At 40.6% G+C, this 19,689-nt stretch overlaps 2 protein-coding genes across 4 annotated transcripts in view; both read left to right on the forward strand.

The window, feature by feature from the left end:
• The window catches only part of SANBR (SANT and BTB domain regulator of CSR), a 46,032-nt gene extending 41,477 nt beyond the window's left edge, over positions 1-4,555 (forward strand). Inside the window, exons 19-20 of one of the 3 annotated variants that reach the window (XM_084901096.1) lie at positions 884-975; positions 1,854-4,555. In XM_084901096.1, coding sequence (XP_084757222.1) covers positions 884-975; positions 1,854-1,890 — 129 coding nt within the window. In that variant the 3' untranslated portion in view covers positions 1,891-4,555. The remainder of the gene's footprint in view (positions 1-883; positions 976-1,853) is intronic. The other 2 variants (XM_084901095.1, XM_084901094.1) reach the window with 2 other exon arrangements.
• A 7,722-nt stretch (positions 4,556-12,277) lies between these two features.
• Positions 12,278-18,712, forward strand: LOC311631241 (uncharacterized protein C2orf74). Its single transcript, XM_084901130.1, has 5 exons — positions 12,278-12,937; positions 16,160-16,353; positions 16,589-16,684; positions 16,820-16,967; positions 18,010-18,712. The coding sequence occupies exons 2-5, from the start codon at positions 16,259-16,261 to the stop codon at positions 18,166-18,168; spliced, it is 498 nt and encodes a 165-aa protein (XP_084757256.1). The 5' UTR covers positions 12,278-12,937; positions 16,160-16,258; the 3' UTR covers positions 18,169-18,712.
• Positions 18,713-19,689: the final 977 nt, after the last annotated feature.

A 19,689-nucleotide genomic window follows, 5' to 3' on the forward strand; every position in this document is an offset into this window, starting at 1 on the left:
AGGGAGAGAGAGAGAAACATCAGTGATGAGAATCATTGATTAGCTGCCTCCTGCACACACCCTACTGAGGATGGAGCCTGCAACCAGGGCATATGCCTTGACGGGTAATCGAACCTGCGATCTCCTGGCTCACGGCCGAGTGAGATGCAACAGATTTCACCATTAGGGAAATATAAATTAAAACCTCAATGATATACCAACTAGAATATCTAAAGATTTTTTTAAAACATGCTAGCAAGAATGTGGATCAACTGGAACCCTCAAATATACCAAGTAGGGATACGAAAGGAATGATCACTTTGGAAAACACTTTGGCAAGTTCTATAACAAACTACTGAATGCAACAACATAAATGCATTATGCGAAATGAAAGAAGCCAGGTGCAAAAGTCTACAGATTGTATTACTCTATTTATATAATATTCTAGAAAAATGCAAAATCGTAGGGTCATAAAACAGATCAGTGGTTCCAAGAATTGGTAGTGTCAAATTGGTTAAAAGAGGCTCAAGAGGATTTTCTTGGGGTGAAGGAACAATTCTGTCTCTGTGTAACAATGGTTCACAGCTGAATGCATCTATCAAAACAAAATGTTTACTAAAAAAGGCAAATTTTAATGTATGTAAACTATAAGTCAAAGAGCCTGAATTTTCAAAAAATAAAGTTACTTTTACTAGTAAGTGCTTCCTGGACGCCTCCTGCTGGGGGATTGAACCCACAACCTGGATATGTGCCCTTGACCGGAATTGAACCAGAGACCCTTCAGTCCGCAGGCCAACACCATTGAGCCAAACCAGCTAGGGCAAAAGTAATGCCATTTTAATAAAGCACAGCTTCTGTTGATTCTGTAAAGATAATGTCTAAATGTTGTCCCTTTCCTCTGCAGTTTGCAGGCGGTATTTATTCCAGGCTTGAAGCACAAATCAGGGCCACAGTGCCAGTCAGTGCACGGCAGGGGAGCTCAGAGAAAAGCACGAGGTAAATCAGCATAAGAGAATTCAGAGTGCCATTGGCTTCAAAGTGATTTTTTTTTTCAGGGAAAATCGTATGACACTAGAAGCACCTAATTTGAGTTTTGTTTTGTGTCAAGGATTAGACCATGACATTAATAAGAACCAGATTTTAACTTACTTAAAAGTTAAGACTTTAAAAGGTCATAAGCACAAATTTTAATGAAAGTATAGTTTTTATAAGTTTTCTGTTTATTGATTCAGTTCTGTTCTGACCCAACTGCTGATAAAAATGTAAGCAATAGTGTTACTGTGAATTAGCAGAATCTTATACTATTTATGAGTTATATATTATTACTTTATATAAATCCTTGAAGTCTTTCTCATTCCTTGTTTTATTTCTCTTTTAAAAATCTATTGATAACTTGTGGGTCCTGCGTTATTTTATGTCACACATTTTCTTTTAAAGGTTAACATTTACTGAAATTTGATCATTAATACTACACAAAGCCTTATCAGCAATGCAGAAAACCAGAAAGCTCAGAAAACCACAAGATCTTTTTCATATATCTGTCAGTTCAAACCTAAACTGAGCTACTATGATGTTATTTGTAGTTTTTATTTATCTCACTTAATGAAAATGTTCATTTGTTTCACTGTGAAGAATCATTAAAGCGTTTGATAATGGGACACTGCTCCAGATCCATAACATACAATACTTGTACCATATTATCTCCCCAAAACAAAAACAAAATCTGAATTTTACTCCAAGGGTTTTTAAAAAGGTATTATGGAGCTACATAAAGTTTCTTAAACTTTGATACTGTCAAGCAAGCATAACCTAAGCAACAACTTTCTATTGTTTTAGAAGCATCTCTGACCTTCTTTCCTGTTTAAAAAATGTAGGTCGAAAAGCCGTTTTGGTCCAGGGCGTCCTGCATAAAGCACCTTAACGTGTACCTACAGAGGCAGCAGACACACCTCTGGACATCCGAAATTGCTCACCTCTTGAAGATCTTCAGAATGATGACTTCTAAATGTTTTAAGTTATTTATTATTCTTGCAAACATTATAAATCAGAATGCTAAGGGAAGCATATAATTAGGTCTTATGAAATCCAATTGTAAATATGAAATTCTCATTTTCTTTTAGGGTGATGCTAGACTATATAGAAAATTAGTATTTACAAATTAGTATAGATTCCTAATATTTATTTATTTGAAAGAGAAGAGGCCTAAACACTTGAGTAGCTAAAATCTCTTAAGACCTTAAAAAATTAGGCGAACACAGCTGGTAGTGGTACTGTGCCTGTGCGCCGACTGCGGCATGTCTCCTGTGAACTGTGAGGTAGTGTTGGGCACTGCAGTTTGTGTGATGAAATTCTCAGTGATGCTGATTTTAAGTGTGCATGAATATTAAGGAGGGACAGATCTCAAGACTGCATTAAATAAAGTGTCATGGTGAGGTATATCTTGTGTTGGGCAGAAAGGCTAAATGTTTTCAGTGTTATTCCATGGACAGCACAATGTCAATCCAATTTTTTTTTTCTTTTTTAATGTTTACCTCTATTGGTCATCTGAGCTGGAATTACTGATTATTGACTCTTTCTCTGTGAGGCTAGTGCCATCCTGAATTTGTTAAAATAACGTTGATAGTTTTAGGATAGTAAATCATTTAGGTTGTCTGAGATACCCACTATACCATTCTCAGGGTTGTAAAACCCAACCATATGTCTATAGCTATTCAAATAGTCCTTTAAAGCAGTTACAATTACTGCTTTAGAGCTGTCTAGGAAGAAAGATTCCCAAATGCATTTGATGGGTGAAAAATTGCATATATCTGAGAGAATTCAAAATAAAATTCTATAGATCATGTTTTAATTTTTCTAACAAAGGAGAAAGAGTGCTCAGGGAAAATTTTTCCAAACTATAAGCACATTAAAAAGTATGTATTTAGGAATTATTTATATATATATATATAGGTCTCTTTAAGATGCACTGTTCCTAATTTAAATGAAGATTTGCCTTATAATTGACATTTCTTCAAAGTATTTAGCTGACTTTGATAATATGACAGAACAGCAATTTTTTTTTGAAATATTGAAGTGTTACACTCAGTAAATACATACAGAAGCCATTATTTTTAGTGAGTGTTTGAGTTGATAAGTTAGATTTTATTTTGTGTTACATATATGGCTTGGCCAAGGTTTTGGAACTTCTGTTTAGAAACTTTTGTTGCAGTTTATTAAAAATATCAATTGATATTTTTGAAATGGATTATAAATTTTTTATTTTTAAGAGAAAATGATTTATAGCACATAATTTGTAAGCCCTGCTAAATACCAGAGTCTTGCTTAGTTTATTGTATTCTCTAATTTAAAGGATTTAGGCATATACGTGTGATATTGTGCTGTGACAGTCACAACCAGACGAGGAAAAGATGCTCTTTTGATTTTTAACTGATCAATAACAAGGCAAATTGCTTTTCCCCTAGGGAGACTGTACCACTGAATTGATTTTTACAAACTACAATTTATCAGAATTCGATTCTCTTCAAAATGTGCTTTTTATTTTATTGATGTCTGTTGAACATAACACAAGTACCACATTTTATTCAAGCTCTTAATAGTATTTCTTTTGCCAAATACTTTGAGGTTTGACCTTACATTAATTCTGAATTCACATTTCTTTAATTGAAATAAATGTTAATGACAAAAGTAGTTTGAAAAGTGCCTTGATCTGAATCATTCCATCTTCTCGGGAAGGTCTCACCATACCCCTCCTCCCTGCTAATCAAGTTTCGTTCTCATTTTATAGGTGGAGAAGTAAGCTCAGAGGGTAAAGGAACCCACACGGGGATTGGAATCTGAGCCTATCAGCACATTCCAACACCTTCTTGAAATAATATACCTTGGATTGCCTGAAACAGCCGGTCTTTCCTGGCTCACTGTGACCCTAGCTCACTTCCTGTAGTTTCAGTCTTGTGTATCCAGCGCCTACTTGGCATTTGTACTTGAAACACAAATACATGTCTGCAATTTTACAGAGCTTGTGACATATCTCTCCAACAGCCCACAGCTCCCTGCTTGTTCAAGTTCAGTCTTCCCCAGTTTAGGAAGTGGCACCACCCCAGTGCACAAGCCGAAATCTAGAAATTACTTCTTACTCCTCTCTTCCCTTCACTCCCCACATCCAGTTCATCAGCACAGCATGTACATCCATTTGCTTCTCTCCTTCGCCATTATCATCGCCCCAAGTCAGGATCTTTTACATGAAGTGCTGCAAACATCTCCCAGGGGATTCCCCAGCTTCCACGCCACCTCTATTGTCCATAAAACAGCTGTAGTGATTTTGGAATGGGTATCATGTCCCATCGCTCCCCACCTGACATTCTAGTAGCACTTCATCAAACCTAGAATAAAACCCAGCCTCCATGGCGCGCGTTTACCAAGTCCTACATGGCCCAGCCCTCGGCTGCCCTCAGACCTCCTTTTCCCTCCTGCTTATACCATCCAGTCACATTAGCTCCCCTGTTCCTCCAGCATGTAAGCTCATTCCCACCTTTCAGTCCCTTCACATTAGCTGTTCTCACTGTCCAGAGGCTTTTTCTTTTCTTTTCTTTTCTTTTCTTTTTTCTTTTCTTTTCTTTTTAAATATATTTTATTGATTTCTTATGAAGAGGAAGAGAGAGGGAAAGAGAGTTAGAAACATCGATGAGAGAGAAACATCGATCAGCTGCCTCTTCCACAACCAAGGTACATGCCCTTGACCGGAATCGAACCCGGGTCCTTTCAGTCCACAGGCCGACCCTCTATCCACTGAGCCAAACCGGTTTCGGCGGCTTTTTCTTATAATTCAGATTTTAGGTTAGCTCTTAGTTCCACTCAGGAGACATTTCCATGTACTCAGTCTAAAGTAGCTAACACATTCACTGTCATATCATCATGGTGTATTTCTGTACAACTGTGACATTATTGCTTGATATTTTTCTTTTATTTGTTGGTTTGCAGTTTGTGTCTCATGCCAGAAAATGAAATGAGCCGAGGCCTGTTTGGCTCAATGGATAGAGCGTTGGCTTGGGGACTGAGGGATTCCGGGTTCGATTCTGGTCAAGGGCATGTACCTTGGTTGTGGGCATATCCCCAGTGGTGGGTGTGCAGGAGGCAGCTGATGGATGACTCATCGATGTTTCTAACTCTCTCCCTTCCTCTCTGTACAAAATCAATAAAATATATTTAAAAGAAAAAAGAAAATGAAATGCATCCAAATTGGAAAAGAAGTAAAACTGTATTCATAGATGACATCGTTAGAAAAATCTTAAGAAATACACTAAAAGCCTAGTAAAACAATTAAGTTCAGCAACATTTCAGGATCCAAGATTGATGTACAAAAATCAACATTTATATTATTAATGAAAAATCTGAAAATGAAATGAAACAATTCTCTTTATAATAGCATCAAAAAGAATAAAATACTTAAAAAATAAATTAAAGAAATGCAAAACATTCTGAAAACTATAAAATATCACTGAAAGAAATTAAAGAAGGGCTAAATTAATGGGAAAACTATTCCATGTTCATGGATTAAAAATCTTAAATGTTAAGCTGGCATGACTCATAGTTTCACCACAGTTCCTATCAGGATCCCAGCTGGCTTCTTCATAGATATTGACAAGCTGATCCTAAAATTCATATGGAAACTCAAGGGACTCAGAACAACCAAAACAATTTTGAAAAGAACAACGGTGATTCACACTTTCTGTTCTAAATTCTTACCATAGAGCTACAGGAGTCAAGGCAGTATAGAATTAGCAAAGGATAGGTATATGTATATATCAATGGAACAGAATTGAGAGTCCAGGAATAAACCCATCGATTATATTTATGGCCACTTGATTGTCAACAGTGCCAAGACCATTCAATGTGAGACAAATCGTCTTTTCTAGAAATGGTGCTGGGACAACTGGATAGCCTCATGCAGAAAGAGTAAGGTTGGGCACTTACACCGTGTGCCAAAAGAAATTGATTCCAAACAGATTAAAGACCTAAATGTGAGAACACACACAGTTAAGAAAGTGAATAGACAGCCTACAGAAGGGGAGAAAATGTATACAAGTCATATGCCTAATAAGGGACTTCTTTCCAGAATATATAAAGAACTTTTATAATTCAACATTAAAAAGACAACCCAGTTTTTAAAACGATAAAGGATTTGAATAGATATTCCTCCAAAGATACACAAATAACCAATAGCACTTTATAAGATGCTCAGCATCATTAGCCACCAGGGAAATGCAAATCAAAACCCCAAGAGATACCACTTCACACCTGGTAGAACGACTATAATGAAAAATCCACCTAAGGACTGGTAGAGAATGTGGCAGATTTGGGCCCCTCATACCCTGCTGGTGACAATGTAATGTATGCAGCTACCTTGGAGAGCAGTCTGCAGTTCCTTAAAAAAGAAATTTAAGATAGAGTTACCATTTATCCATCCATTTATCCTAACAGGTGTATTGTTATCTATCTAGTCTCTTCTTGTGTTTACCCGTATGCATATATTTGTGCACAGGACAGTCTACTTTTTCATGCAGAAGGAGAAACAGACCCAGAGATGGCAGCATGTCTGAGGGCAACAAACCATGTTCTGTGCAGTGTGCTCTTCGCGACAGTATTGCTGGGTTACATGAGGTAACACGTATGTGTAAAGCACTTAGAATAGTGCCAATACTCCTAGTCTGTGGTGCTCATTTCCATTTTTGACACTAGCTCATGCTGTTTTCCCACCTGGATTGGTTGCCTTTCATTTTGCTGCTTATTGACACATCCCCCTGGCTCTCTGTCCCTGCTCAGACCTCCCTGAATCTGCTGGTCCCTTTCTTCTCTGAATTTTATTGCACTCCCGACATTGCCACAGTTTAGCAGCCACGTGTTCTCGTTCCCTTTTTTGTTTTGTTACCCTTGAGTCTCCAACAACTCCTATGCTCTACTATTGGGTCGGCAACTAAGTAATTGCGGGTTTCACACATATATGGCTTCAGTTGAATTTTTAGGTTTGCAGACGTAGTACAAATGTAAAACACATTTTGTATTTGATAGTTGGCTATTCAGCTGTTAATCAGTAAAAAAAGTTTTTTGATCTGTTTTGTAGTTTTTGTTTGGCGTTCGTTGAAAAATGGAAAATCAAAAGGAACATTTTCGTCATATTTTGCTTTTTTATTTCCGCAAGGGAAAAACGCATCACAAGCTCATAAAAAGTTATATGCTGTTTATGGTGACGAAGCCTTAAAAGAACGGCAGTGTCAAAATTGGTTTGCCAAATTTCGTTCTGGTGATTTTTCACTCAAAGATGAAAGACGCTCTGGTCGTCCAGTTGAAGTTGATGACGCCCTAATCAAAGCAATAATCAATTCGGACTGTCACAGTACAACACGTGAGATTGCAGAGAAGCTTCATGTATCACATACATGCATTGAAAATCACTTAAAACAACTTGGCTATGTTCAAAAACTCGATACATGGGTTCCTCACAAACTGAAAGAATCACAGTTAACGCAACACATTAGCAGCTGCGATTTGCTAAAGAAACATAATGAAAATGATCCATTTTTAAAACGACTGATAACTGGCGATGAAAAATGGGTTGTTTACAACAATATCAAGTGGAAAAGATCGTGGAGCAGGCCAGGTGAACCAACTCAAACAACATCAAAAGCTGATATTCATCAAAAGAAGGTTTTGTTATCAGTTTGGTGGGATTACAAAGGAATTGTCTACTTTGAACTCTTACCACCCAACCGAACGATCAATTCTGATGTCTACATTGAACAACTAACAAAATTAAACAATGCAGTTGAAGAAAAGTGGCCCGAATTGACAAATAGAAAAGGTGTTGTATTCCATCATGACAATGCAAGGCCACACACATCTTTGGTCACTCGGCAAAAATTAATGGAGCTTGGTTGGGATGTTTTGCCACATCCACCATATAGTCCTGACCTTGCACCATCTGATTACTTTTTGTTTCGATCTTTACAAAACTCCTTGAATGGTAAAAATTTCAATAATGATGATGATGTCAAATCGTACCTGATTCAGTTTTTTGCTAATAAAAAACAGAAGTTTTTTGAACGTGGGATTATGATGCTGCCTGAAGATGGCAAAAGGTCATTGATCAAAATGGGCAATACATTAAAGAATAAAGTTATTTAGTTCCATGAAAAAATTGTCTTTGATTTTCTTTAAAAAATCCGCAATTACTTAGCTGCCGACCCAATAGTAATATTTTATATAGATGATCCCAGAACAATGTGGGTGTTAGGGCTCAGACCCCCTAAACAGTCAAACTTCGCCTATGACTTTTGATTCCCTCCAAAACATAGCAATAAATAGACTACTGTTGACCAGAAGCCTTAGCAATAATGTAAAGTAAATTAACATTTTTTGCTTTATATGTTATATACTGCAATTCTTCAAAAAAGTGAGCTACAGAAAACATTAAGAAAATCCTAAGGAAGAGAAAAACACACTTAATATACTTACTGAAAGAAAATTGAGTATAAGTGGAATCATGCAGTTCAAACCCGTGTTCTTCAAGGGTCAACTGTATTATATAAATATTTGAAACAAACATGAGAGTTTTATATTTGTTAGTTTTGAATGGTGGGTTATTGTTTTAGACTTTGTGGTGGTTTATAGTTAATATATTTTCCCAAATTAAAAATATTAAGCCAACCAGAAGTTATTGACCATTAAAATGAGGATCTGTTTAAAAATTTGAAAAAGAAAAATTAAAATTAAAATTAAAAAAATTGACAAGGGGGTGGGGGCATGAGTAGGGAGGGGTTTAGGATGGGAATGGGGGGATGAGGGCAAATATGTGATATCTTAATCAATAAAGTAATTTTAAATAAAATTAAAAAATAAAAATTTGAGAAAGAAAAGCTTCAGCAACAAATGTAGGCGACTGTCAGAATTATTTTACATATAAAACGTGTGATGGGATCTCTAACGTGTGTTGACTTCTGACTGTAAGTAGTCATAAGACTGTGCGTGTATGTGGTTACATAGTCAGGGAAGAGAGCTTCCTTTCCCCCAGTATATAACGGAGCTGACTGCTCCTTGAATGACATCTAATTTTGTCCAGCGAATCAGTGTGGAAGCCTTTCTCACGGTGGTTCTGGAGTGAGGCCTAGTGTTGGCATTTTTTAAAGGTCACCAGGTGACTCTTTGTACAAAAGGTTGAGAACCATGCTACTACGTGACATGATGTTAAAGCACTGACACAGCACGCCTCGCCAGAAAATGTTCAGGAGCATTAAAAAAAAAAAAAAAAATTTTTTCAGGAAAGCATAGATTCTGATGCCAGAATACTGCCACAAGGTGGCACTAAAGTGTAAGGAAACCATTGCTTAAAAATCACATAATTTGCTTTATTTATATTTAGTCTTCCTTAGCAAGTGTACATATGTGGATTATTTGTAGAAGAAAACGGAATATTGGAAAAAGAGCTGGTAAGGTAAAGGATGGCTAAAATACATTAAGAATCCTAGAAGGCAAGTGAGGAAAAAGGAAGAAAATCGGACAAAGAACAAGGAACACCACTTGTATAGTGAAGTTTCAATGTGAGGCCCTTGCTCAGGGCCAGAATTGCCTATTCTCAGGCTCTTGTGTATTCATTCTGTCTGCATTATAAGCATTTAGAAAGCTCTAATTCCGAAAATTCGAGAGGGGAAAATGTTTCAATAGTGTGACTAAAATAAGTGATGGGAAGTAAACTAATGTAGATTCTTAAATATTAAATAATGAAATGATTCTCCTTTTTGTAAATGCTTTACTTAGCAAACGTACATCTTCTGTATCAGCAACTTGTCACTGAGATTCAGCAGATTACCCAGCCTGCTCAGCGCTGCGCCCTGTCCTCCCTGCACTTACGTGAAGACCCGACGCCTGCTTCTCCCTGTCCAGGCGCGGGAGACACAACGACACAGGAGAGCGTTGGGCAGATTTGTACCAACATGGTAACAGGCTCCTCCACGGATGGGGTGGGGGAGTTGTTTAAGGTACCTTTGTTCATGTAAGTTCATTTTAATGTAGTCATATTTTCTAATTTTTTCCTTTATGATTAGTCCTTTCCGATCCTGGTACTTAAACCAATACTTATTTTCAGAAGTTTCAAAGTTTGCTTTTTCACATGGAGATCTTTATTCCACCTGGTATTGACTTTGTGTATGGTATTAAGTGGGGATCTGATTCTTATCTTTTTCCATTTAAATATGCCCCCAGCTTCATTCATACTTTCTCCGCTGGTTTATAATGCTGCCTGTCCTGTACCATGTCTCTATGAATGTATAAGTGTTTCTGCGATGCATGTTTTGTTCCATTGGTCATTGTCCAATTAAATATAAATGTGGACTTTTTCCTCTTTCAACGCAAAAGCTAACATATATACACTGTGCATTTTAGCATAAGTCCCTTAGATATGTTTATGTAAAAGTTAATTTTCTTTTTTTTTAATTAAGGTCTTAATTCTTTTTTTAAAATATATTTAATTGATTTTTTTACCGAGAGAAAAGGAGAGGGGTAGAGAGTTAGAAACATCGATGAGAGAGAAACATTGACCAGCTGCCTCCTGCATACCCCCTACTGGGGATGTGCCTACATCCAAGGTACATGCCCTTGACTGGAATGGAACCTGAGACCTTTCAGTCCGCAGGCCGACGCTCTATCTACTGAGCCAAACCGGTTTCAGCTAAAGTTAATTTTCTTAACACTTGCATAACATCCATTGAGGATGTACCATAAATTATTTAACCAGTGCTCCATTGATGTATGTTTGGGTGTTTTCCAACCTCATGTTGCAAATAATGTACAGTTAATATATAATAAGTCAGTTTGTTCTTATACAAGTATATCTTCAGGATAAATTCCTCAAAGTGGAATTTCTTGGTCAAAGATTTGTTACTTTGATGTTGTCAAATCACCTTTCATATGTTCACCTAACAATTTCACCAGTAATGCATTGAAGGGCTTGTTTCCAGGCAGCCTCAGAAACACAGAATATTATCAAATTTTTGGATTTTGGGCTATCTAATGGGAAAAAACAAACAAACAAAAAAAACAAAACGGTAGCATAATTTTGATTTGCATTTCTTTTATATGAATTGAGCATCTTTCATACATTGAAGAGACTTTTATTTTCAATTAGTATCCATTTTTATATTGGATTGTTAGTGTTTTCTCATCATTTTCTGAGTTCTTTATATAGTAAAGAGTCTAGCTTTTTGCCTCGTTGTGAATATGAATAGCAAATTATTTTCCTGTTTGTCATTTATATTTTACTTGGCGAATGGTATATTTTGGCCATCCAGAGAGCTTTTATGTTTAGCTATGTACCAGTCTAATCTTTTATCACTTTAGAGTTCAAGTCAAAGGCCTTTCACAATAAAGAAATACAAGGTTGCCCTAGCTGGTTTGGCTCAGTAGATAGAGTGTCTGCCTGCAGCCTCTATCCCCAGGAGGGGGCGCGCAGGAGGCAGTCAATCAGTGATTCTCTTTTATTATTGATGTTTCTCTCTCTTCCTCTCCCTTCCTCTCTTAAATCAATACTAGCTATAAAGAAATTCTCTCATGTTTTCTTCTGGAACTTGCATAATTTCATTTTTCCCATTTAAATATTTGATTTATTTGGAAGTTTTCATGATTTCGAAGTATGGACCCAACTTTATTTTCCTTTCAGATGGCTAACCAGTTATTCGTGGTGTCCATAAACATGTGTACTAAATAGAATTCTTTCATCCACTAGCTTGTGATGCTAAATTTATTACATACTAAATTCTGTTTTAAGGTAATGCTAACTGCAAACCCAAAAATGGCTCAAACACAAGGGAATTTAGGGGGTTTTCCCCTTGATTTTTAAATACATCAATTTGTCTCCTTGAATGCTTGACTATTTTTTATTTTAAAGGTGGTCGTTGTATATGAAAAATTATAGAGATAATTTGAAGCCTAAAATAATGTTATTTTTCTCCCGAGATAATTCATGTTTGCTTCTGAGAGATGGCTAGGAACACTGTCAGTCTTGGAGCAACTTAATCCACTCAGAAACTGAGCTGATTTGCCGAGACTGGTTTGGCTCAATGGATAGAGTGTCGGCTTGGAGACTGAAAGGTCCCGGGTTCGATTCCGGTCAAGGGCATGTACCTTGGTTGCGGGCATATCCCCAGTGGCAAGAGGCAGCTGATTGATGACTCTCTCTCATCGATGTTTCTAACTCTCTATCTCTGTACAAAATCAATAAAATATATTTTTTTTAAAAAAGAAAGAAAGAAACTGAGCTGATTCAGAACTGGACTGTAGACTAGTTTCCAGCTCTGAACCCTTCAAGCCTGTTTCCCATGTCCAGCACCAGGTGCTGTAGGACACTTCCATGTTGTTATCCGCCTCTGGCCCTGCACCTCTGTTTCATGATGTCTGGCATCAGGGGAGTGGCAGGGGGTCCAGGGGAGGGATCATTCCTGGAAGCCATTCCAGGATAGCCAGCAGCGACTTCACTGTACATGGAGGTCTCTGGACATCGTAGAAATGTATCCCGTCGCACTCAGACGGAATGTATCCCCAAGTCTACTTCCTCAGCTTTTAAAATGACTGAATCCTTTCTAATGGCATGCAGCATGAAGTGTGGCGTGGGAGAGGATGGTCTGGAACGGAAAGAGATAGCAATGACCACCATCAGGCTTTGTCAGAGCCTGGCTGGAGAAGGGAAGAAGTTCTAAACTAAAAGGAGTTTGGAGATCTGCTTTCTATTTGCACCAACTCATTCCACAGAATAGGCCTCTCGTGTCTTTCAGAAGTAGACCGTCTGTGCCGTGAAATGCAGGTGCCTGCTGCCTGGCTTACCACCACCTCCCGAGCCCATGAAACAATACCCACACAGGAGGTTCTCAATAAGTATTTTTCAAATGGATGCCAAACTCGGGCTATACAACAATAGGTAAGCCTCAGCCCCTGTCCTCAAGGAACTCAATTGGGGGTACTGCAGACAGGAGAATAAATTATTTCAGTAGAACTCAGGAAGCCCTGCAGAGCGCAAAGGGTGGGTGGGGAGCAGGAAAGGCTTCTAGGTGAACCATGAGGGATGATTAGGGGTCAGGCTTGGCTGACAAGGGTCAAGTGGTGCAGGGTGCTGTCCATGCCAAGGACAGTGGAGAATTCTAAGCATGGTGGAAACTGAGGCCGAAGAAAGGAGGCGGGACTATATCCAGACAGTTTATTTGGTAGGTGATGGGGAGCTGATGAAGAGGTTAGGCCACGAATAGCATCACCAGAATTGTATTTGACCAAGAACACTTTGATGGTTTGCTTAAGTGGTGAATTGAAGAAGAACAAATTCAGAGGTAAGGAGACCCGTTAGGCAGCTCTTGTAATAGTCCAGGTAGAGTTAATGATATCCTGACTGACCTTGGGCCATAGGAGGTAGAGATGAAAAGGAGGAATGGTTTGGAGAAAGATTAGGATGTCCATCAGCTGGATGTGGTCATTGATTAGATGGAGGGGGAGAGAGGAGAAAGCTTGTGCTGACTTCCAGGTTTCTGGCTCATGGTACTGAGTGGGTGGTGAAGCTCTGAGCTCAGGGGCAGGATATACTCAGGTATCCTCCGTGTGCCCTTCACAAACCTGAAGGGTGGAGAGGGACCATTGGAATGATGGCTCTGGCAGTGGTGGCAGAACCCCCAATGCTGTATTCCTCCTTCCTCCTGAGATCTGCAGTAAAGCATGAGACAGGGGGACTTTAAAATGTTCCCTGGAATGGGTGAGCGCTTGCATGTTGTGTCTATCGTGGTCGAAGTCAGAGATGTACTAACTCAATTATTGGTGGTTATCATGTCATATTAACAGTGCCCTGCTTCTCACACTTTCTCTCTCAGAGACGTTTTGATTCCAGATGAATAGATATTAGCTGTAAAGTCTTGCCACATATTTTGCAGTGAGTTGGCAGGCTCTTCTGCTGAACTGTGGCATTTGGGGATTGGTGGAGGGTGAGCAGACTGCATCTCCCAGGAGGGACTATGGAACAGACAGTGCATGATGTCTATTGACCCAACACAATAAAGCCTCATATCTGATTTGCTGTCCATTAATGCAGGGGGGAAAAACCTATTTCAATACGAGTGTCCTGTTAAATACCATTCCTTGATGTTGAAGAGCTTCGGCAACTTCCATTTAGCCTTCTAAAATCTAAAAGAAGACCTCCAAGCAGCCCACTGGCTGTGGTGGGGAAAAGACTGTGCTGATTTGATAAAAGAGAAAAGGAACTCGTTTCATTTCCCTTGTCCCTGAGGCTGGGGTGAGCCTCTGATGTCCAACAAGGTAGTGAACAGGCTCGATGGCTCTCATGCGAGGAATGTCGGAATCTCCTGTTAGGAATCAAGGGCTCAGTCAGGGAGGCAGTATGGGGTTGAATATAACGTGTTGATCAGGAATCTTAGATCGCAAGAGACATAAACCTCACTCAGACCCGCAAGGCAAAAAGGAGAGGCACTGGCTCATACATCTGAATGTTCAGCTTCCGGTTTACACTCTGTGCTGGTAGTTTCTGCAAATGTCCTGACACTGAGACTAACTGAGATGACTCAGAGCATATGCTGACCCCCGAAATGTGGCTGACCATCCAGGACTGGGTCCTGTGCTCACCCTGGTTTTCAAATCGAGGCAGCTGTGACGTGTGAGTCCTCTGAATGTCCTCATCTTGATCCTGCAATTCAAGCATCATGCTTTCGTCAAAGGACCTCACCAGCTCATGTGGATCAAGGCCCAGCTGGAGCACAAGATGCTGTGGAGCCTATCGCCAGCAGTGCACATCCTCTGGCCACTACCCCAAAGGGGCCTCGGGGCAGGAGGGGGAGGCAGAGCAGGCTGCTCAGTCTGACCACAAAGCAACAGATGCCATGACCACCAGAAAAGCCCTCCTGGCTCCAAAGAGAACTCCCTATCTGCTGGCTGATGCCTGAAATTCTACCCTATCTTGCGTTTGCTTTAAGCCCTTGTCCTATCTAATAAAAGAGTAATATGCAAATTGACCATCACTCCAAGACACAAGATGGCCGCCCCCATGTGGACACAAGATGTCCGCCACAAGATGGCCAGCAGGGGAGGGCAGTTGTGGGTGATCAGGCCAGCAGGGAGGCCAGTTGGGGGGACCAGGCCTGCAGGGGAGGCCAGTTGGGGCGACCAGGCCTGCAGGGGAGGATAGTTGAGGGGGAAACCCAGGCCTATAGGAGAGGGCAGTTGGGAGGGGGTACCAGGCCCGCAGGGGAGGTCAGTTAGGGACTATTGTCAGGAGGTTCGGACTTGGTAGAAAGTATACAAAGGTAAAGAAGCCATAGTCCTTGCCTTTCTAAAAGGTAGTCAGTGTCGCTGCAGCCCAAAGACCCCTCAGCTCCCCTTTGACTTTCATAGAAGTGATTGGCAGCAGCTGCCATACTCTTTTGTACCTTCCTTTGCTCAGAAAACCCTAGCTCTGCCCTCACTTGTCATGGGCACCACGCACTCACCTGAAGTTTGGGTGGGTCCGGGGTCGTCTTGGCTCTGGTCCTCTCGGCCCGGCCTCTAGAGCTGCCAGTGCTCTCAGTGTCCAGCGAGTAGGACCGCCCGCTGACGTGGGATGAGGAGGATGTGGACTGTTCGGTCTGGAGGGAATGCCACTAGGAGGTGAGGTGATGACCGGCCTCAGGGCTACAAAGCGGGAATCGGTAAGGAGGAAGTGGGCTGATGGTTTATGGTCTGAGAAAAAGCAGTAAGTTTAGCAGGCTCTGGTTAAGGAAAGGAAGCATGGCATTCTGAGAGTAGGAAGAAAATCCTTGTCCAAAGAGTGGCCAAGATGGTGTCAGGTGACCTCCACCCCACCATCTCAGAGGAGGGGACAGACGGACAGCAGCCCAGAGGAGAGCTCTGTGGCTTTTGTGACTCCAGGCGATGGGTGGGGTTGGGCTGGGCTCCAGCCTCTCTAACTCAATGGTTCCATGAGTCTGTGATGTCACTGAAGGGAGGAGAAAGGGTAGCGGGGCTCGGCCCCACATGCTCCAGTGCCTCTCTCCTTGGATTCGGATAGTTTTGGGGATGTGGGGCGGTGAGCTGAGCGGTCACACAGCGGAGCATCTTTTACAAAGCTGGTCAAAGGAACAATGAAAACAGCCTTTTATTCTTCTGTTTCTAGAAAACTTCAAGAACAAGAGACCTACTTTCAGACTGAGCTGAAAAAGAATATTTGGACAAACCGTGATTGCGAGAGTGGATAAGCCTTCTAGCTGAGCCTATGAGCTCTGACACCATAGCAATCATCTTCTTCATCTTCCTTCTAATTGGCTTTACTTCCATCTTCTTTTTATTGATGCTGTTTTTATACAAATGGTATAAATCCATGCTTATAAATTGGGATCAGATTTCAAGTCACACTAGCAAATGTACCTTGTAATAAGATCAAATAATTTAAAATAGATCAAATAATAATGCTGTAGCGATTGACTTTTTCCATTTTTCGGGTTTTGAGAAATGCTCATTGTCTCTTTAAACATGAAGCTCCATGCCAGTCTTAAAATCAAGACAATTCTTCCTTTTTCTGAATTGTTTGCTTGTTCACTTTCAGTTTCCAAAGCAAGAAAACTGAAGAGACAGAAAGTGGTCTTTGTGAAGATTGTTTAACTGGTAATGTGCAGACAAGCAATCTAGGAGACCAAGAAAAGTAAGTCTGTGCCATAGAATGTTGTAGAAAGCCATTTGTTGTGTGTGATAATGGTGGCTAATATGCATGAATTTTTAAATCCCTGCTGATTTTATTTTATTTTATTTTATTTTATTTTATTTTATTTTATTTTAGGACTCTAAGGCAAATCATGAAGCCTGGCATTCTTGTCCGCAAACAGAGTAAAGAAATGCAGAACACATACCTGAAAGGCAAAGAGGACATGGAGGGCAAAATAAAAGAGAAGCCAGATGTTGAGAGTGTTAAAAAAAAACGTTTAAAGGTGAGGATGGGCTTCCCACCTCGCACGGGCAGTTTAGAATCTGTCTAACGGTAAAGGAGGTCACTAACGTGGCTCGGCATAATAAGGGATGCCACTGCCTGTGATTTAAGTCTGCACCTGGAAGGAGTGCAATGTCCATGGTCATTTAAACCATTCTTCTTAGCTTTGTTGGTTCATGTTATTAACGACTTACATATGCCAAGCCTAGATCTATACTCATTCTTCATTGCTACATTTGTGTGTGTGTGTTTTTTGTGTTTTTTTTAAAAATATATTTTATTGATTTTGTACACAGAGGAAGGGAGAGAGATAGAGAGAAACATTAATGAGAGAGAGTCACCGATCAGCTGCCTCTTGCACACCCCCTACTGGGGATGTGCCCGCAACCAAGGTACATGCCCTTGACCGGAATCGAACCCGGGACTCTTCAGTCCCCGAGCCGACGCTCTATCCATTGAGCCAAACCGGTTTCGGCTTGTGTTTTTCTTAATACTTCCCCCCCTCATTTTGCTGCTTTTCTCAGAATCCTCGAAGCTTAGAGCTGGAGGAGGTCTTGGAGATCATCTAGGGATCCAACAAATGAGGAAGTGACATGAATTGTTCAAAGTTATTCCTCCCCTCTGGCTTAGCTCAGGACCAGACCTGTGTCCCTTCTGAGTCCTAGGCTCCTTCCACACCAGCACGTAGACATCGCCAGGGCTTCTTAGCTCCATGTCTGGAGTCCCCTAAAAAGAACAACTCACATGCCCTCCCAACAGAGGACGCAGGCCCAGCTGGACCCAGAAAGATGATCCAGGCAGCTCTGGGTTTGACGGCTGCACAGAGAGAACACACGTTACCAAATGCTGTTTGAATGTGTCAATGTTGGCTTCTATAACCCTAGAAATACGAAAATAATGGGTCATCACAGCTTTCCTGTATCACTTAGTGGCACTTCTCCGTTCCTTACTAACCATGTACCTATCACCTGTATCTTCAAAGGCAGGGCTGGTTGTGTTCATACGATACTCACTTACGCAGTCTGTCCCTTTCTCCCCTGCAGGACGCACACATCCCTGCCAGCACAGCCCCGTCCGTCACTGATGACACCAGAAGGCCTTTGAAAGGAGTGACGTTTTCTAGGGAGGTGATTGTTGTGAATCTCGGGGAGGAACGCCCTGCACCGCACAGCCATATTCAAGAACATAAAGAGAGAAAATGAAGGTCAGAAAAGGCTGAGCGTGAAAGCAGCGTAACCCGGGACCAACGGTGCCATGACTGGGGGCACGGAATCATGTTGACACGGCAAGATATTGGGGAATTAAGCAAATACAAATAACACTTTATCTCTGTGCAGAAAAGAAGTGGGCTACATGCAAAAATTCTGTAAGTAAAATACCCAGAGCTTGAATATAATGTGTGTGCTTTTAAACACAAATCCGAGTTCAAGAAATTGATTCTATTCAGTGTCCTTGCAACTCAGTCGACTCCAACACTGCCTCGCGTATGAATGAGGCTATTTTGTTGGTGCAGTTATCTTAGGTAAGTGGTATTCAAAGGAAGGTTGGAAACAGCATATGTCCTTGATGACCACAGACCTTTATGACCAAAAACTTTCCTACCATCAGCCAGGAAACCGCCAGTGACTGGGTCTAGGGTCCCCTACCACACAGTCCCCGCTGCACTCAATTCAGAAACCTTCCTTGTACTGACAACTGCTTTTTAAAAAATATATATTTTATTGATTTTTTACAGAGAGGAAGAGAGAGGGATAGAGAGTTAGAAACTTTGATGAGAGAGAATCATTGATCAGCTGCCTCTTGCACACCCCCTACTGGGGATGTGCCCGCAACCAAGGTATATACCCTTGACTGGAATCGAACCTGGGACCTTTCAGTCTGCAGACCGATGCTCTATCCACTGAGCCAAACCAGTTTCGGCGACAACTGTTTTTTAATATTGATTTTTTTAAAAAATTACCATTACTAACAATATCCTGTTATGTTAGGGAAGTCCTGAGATTGTACACTATTCCTGATTTCAGCAGTTTAAAACTTGCTGTCCATACGCGGAATGTGACAGTACCGACCAGTGTCACATCTCCCAAACCACTGCAGCAAACACCTGGGAAATGTGTCGGGGACTGTGGGAGAGATGATAAGCAGAACGCACAGCATTTGATTCAGGGGCCTAGTACATTGTTATGAATATGGCCTATGCTCAATAAGTGTTTGCTGAGTGACTGAAAGAGTAAGCAATAACAATTTAGAATGGGTAACTAATGCTAGATGGGGAATGTTGGCACTCACTGTGGCCTGGGACTATCTCACGTGAGGAGGAGAAGGGATTTAACCAAACGGAAGGATTGGATGATAAAAGCTGAGGAAAGTGTGTATTTTAGTCAGGGGAAGGCACAAGCCAAGGCAGAGAGGCGAGAATACGTGTTGAGTTTGGTGGGCACCGGTTAGCTGGAGCTGCAGGTGGGTGCTGAGGAGAGCTGAGAGGTAACTGAGTCAAAGTAAGGTTACTCTTAGGGTCCCAGGTTAGGAGCATAGGGTGGAGAACAGATGAAAGCAGTGTGGACTGCAGGGTGTGTGGGTCTATACAAAATTCATTCAGAGCCCATGAGTTCTCTACAAGCACTTAAAAAATTTTGGTCTTCCATTTGATAATATTTTTTAAAGTTTAAATTGTGGTAAATATACATATTATCGTATTAATTACCATATTAATTAACCATTTA

Source organism: Pipistrellus hanaki, assembly GCF_964339955.1.
Source record: "Pipistrellus hanaki genome assembly, chromosome: 12".
NCBI classification, from domain to species: domain Eukaryota; kingdom Metazoa; phylum Chordata; class Mammalia; order Chiroptera; family Vespertilionidae; genus Pipistrellus; species Pipistrellus hanaki.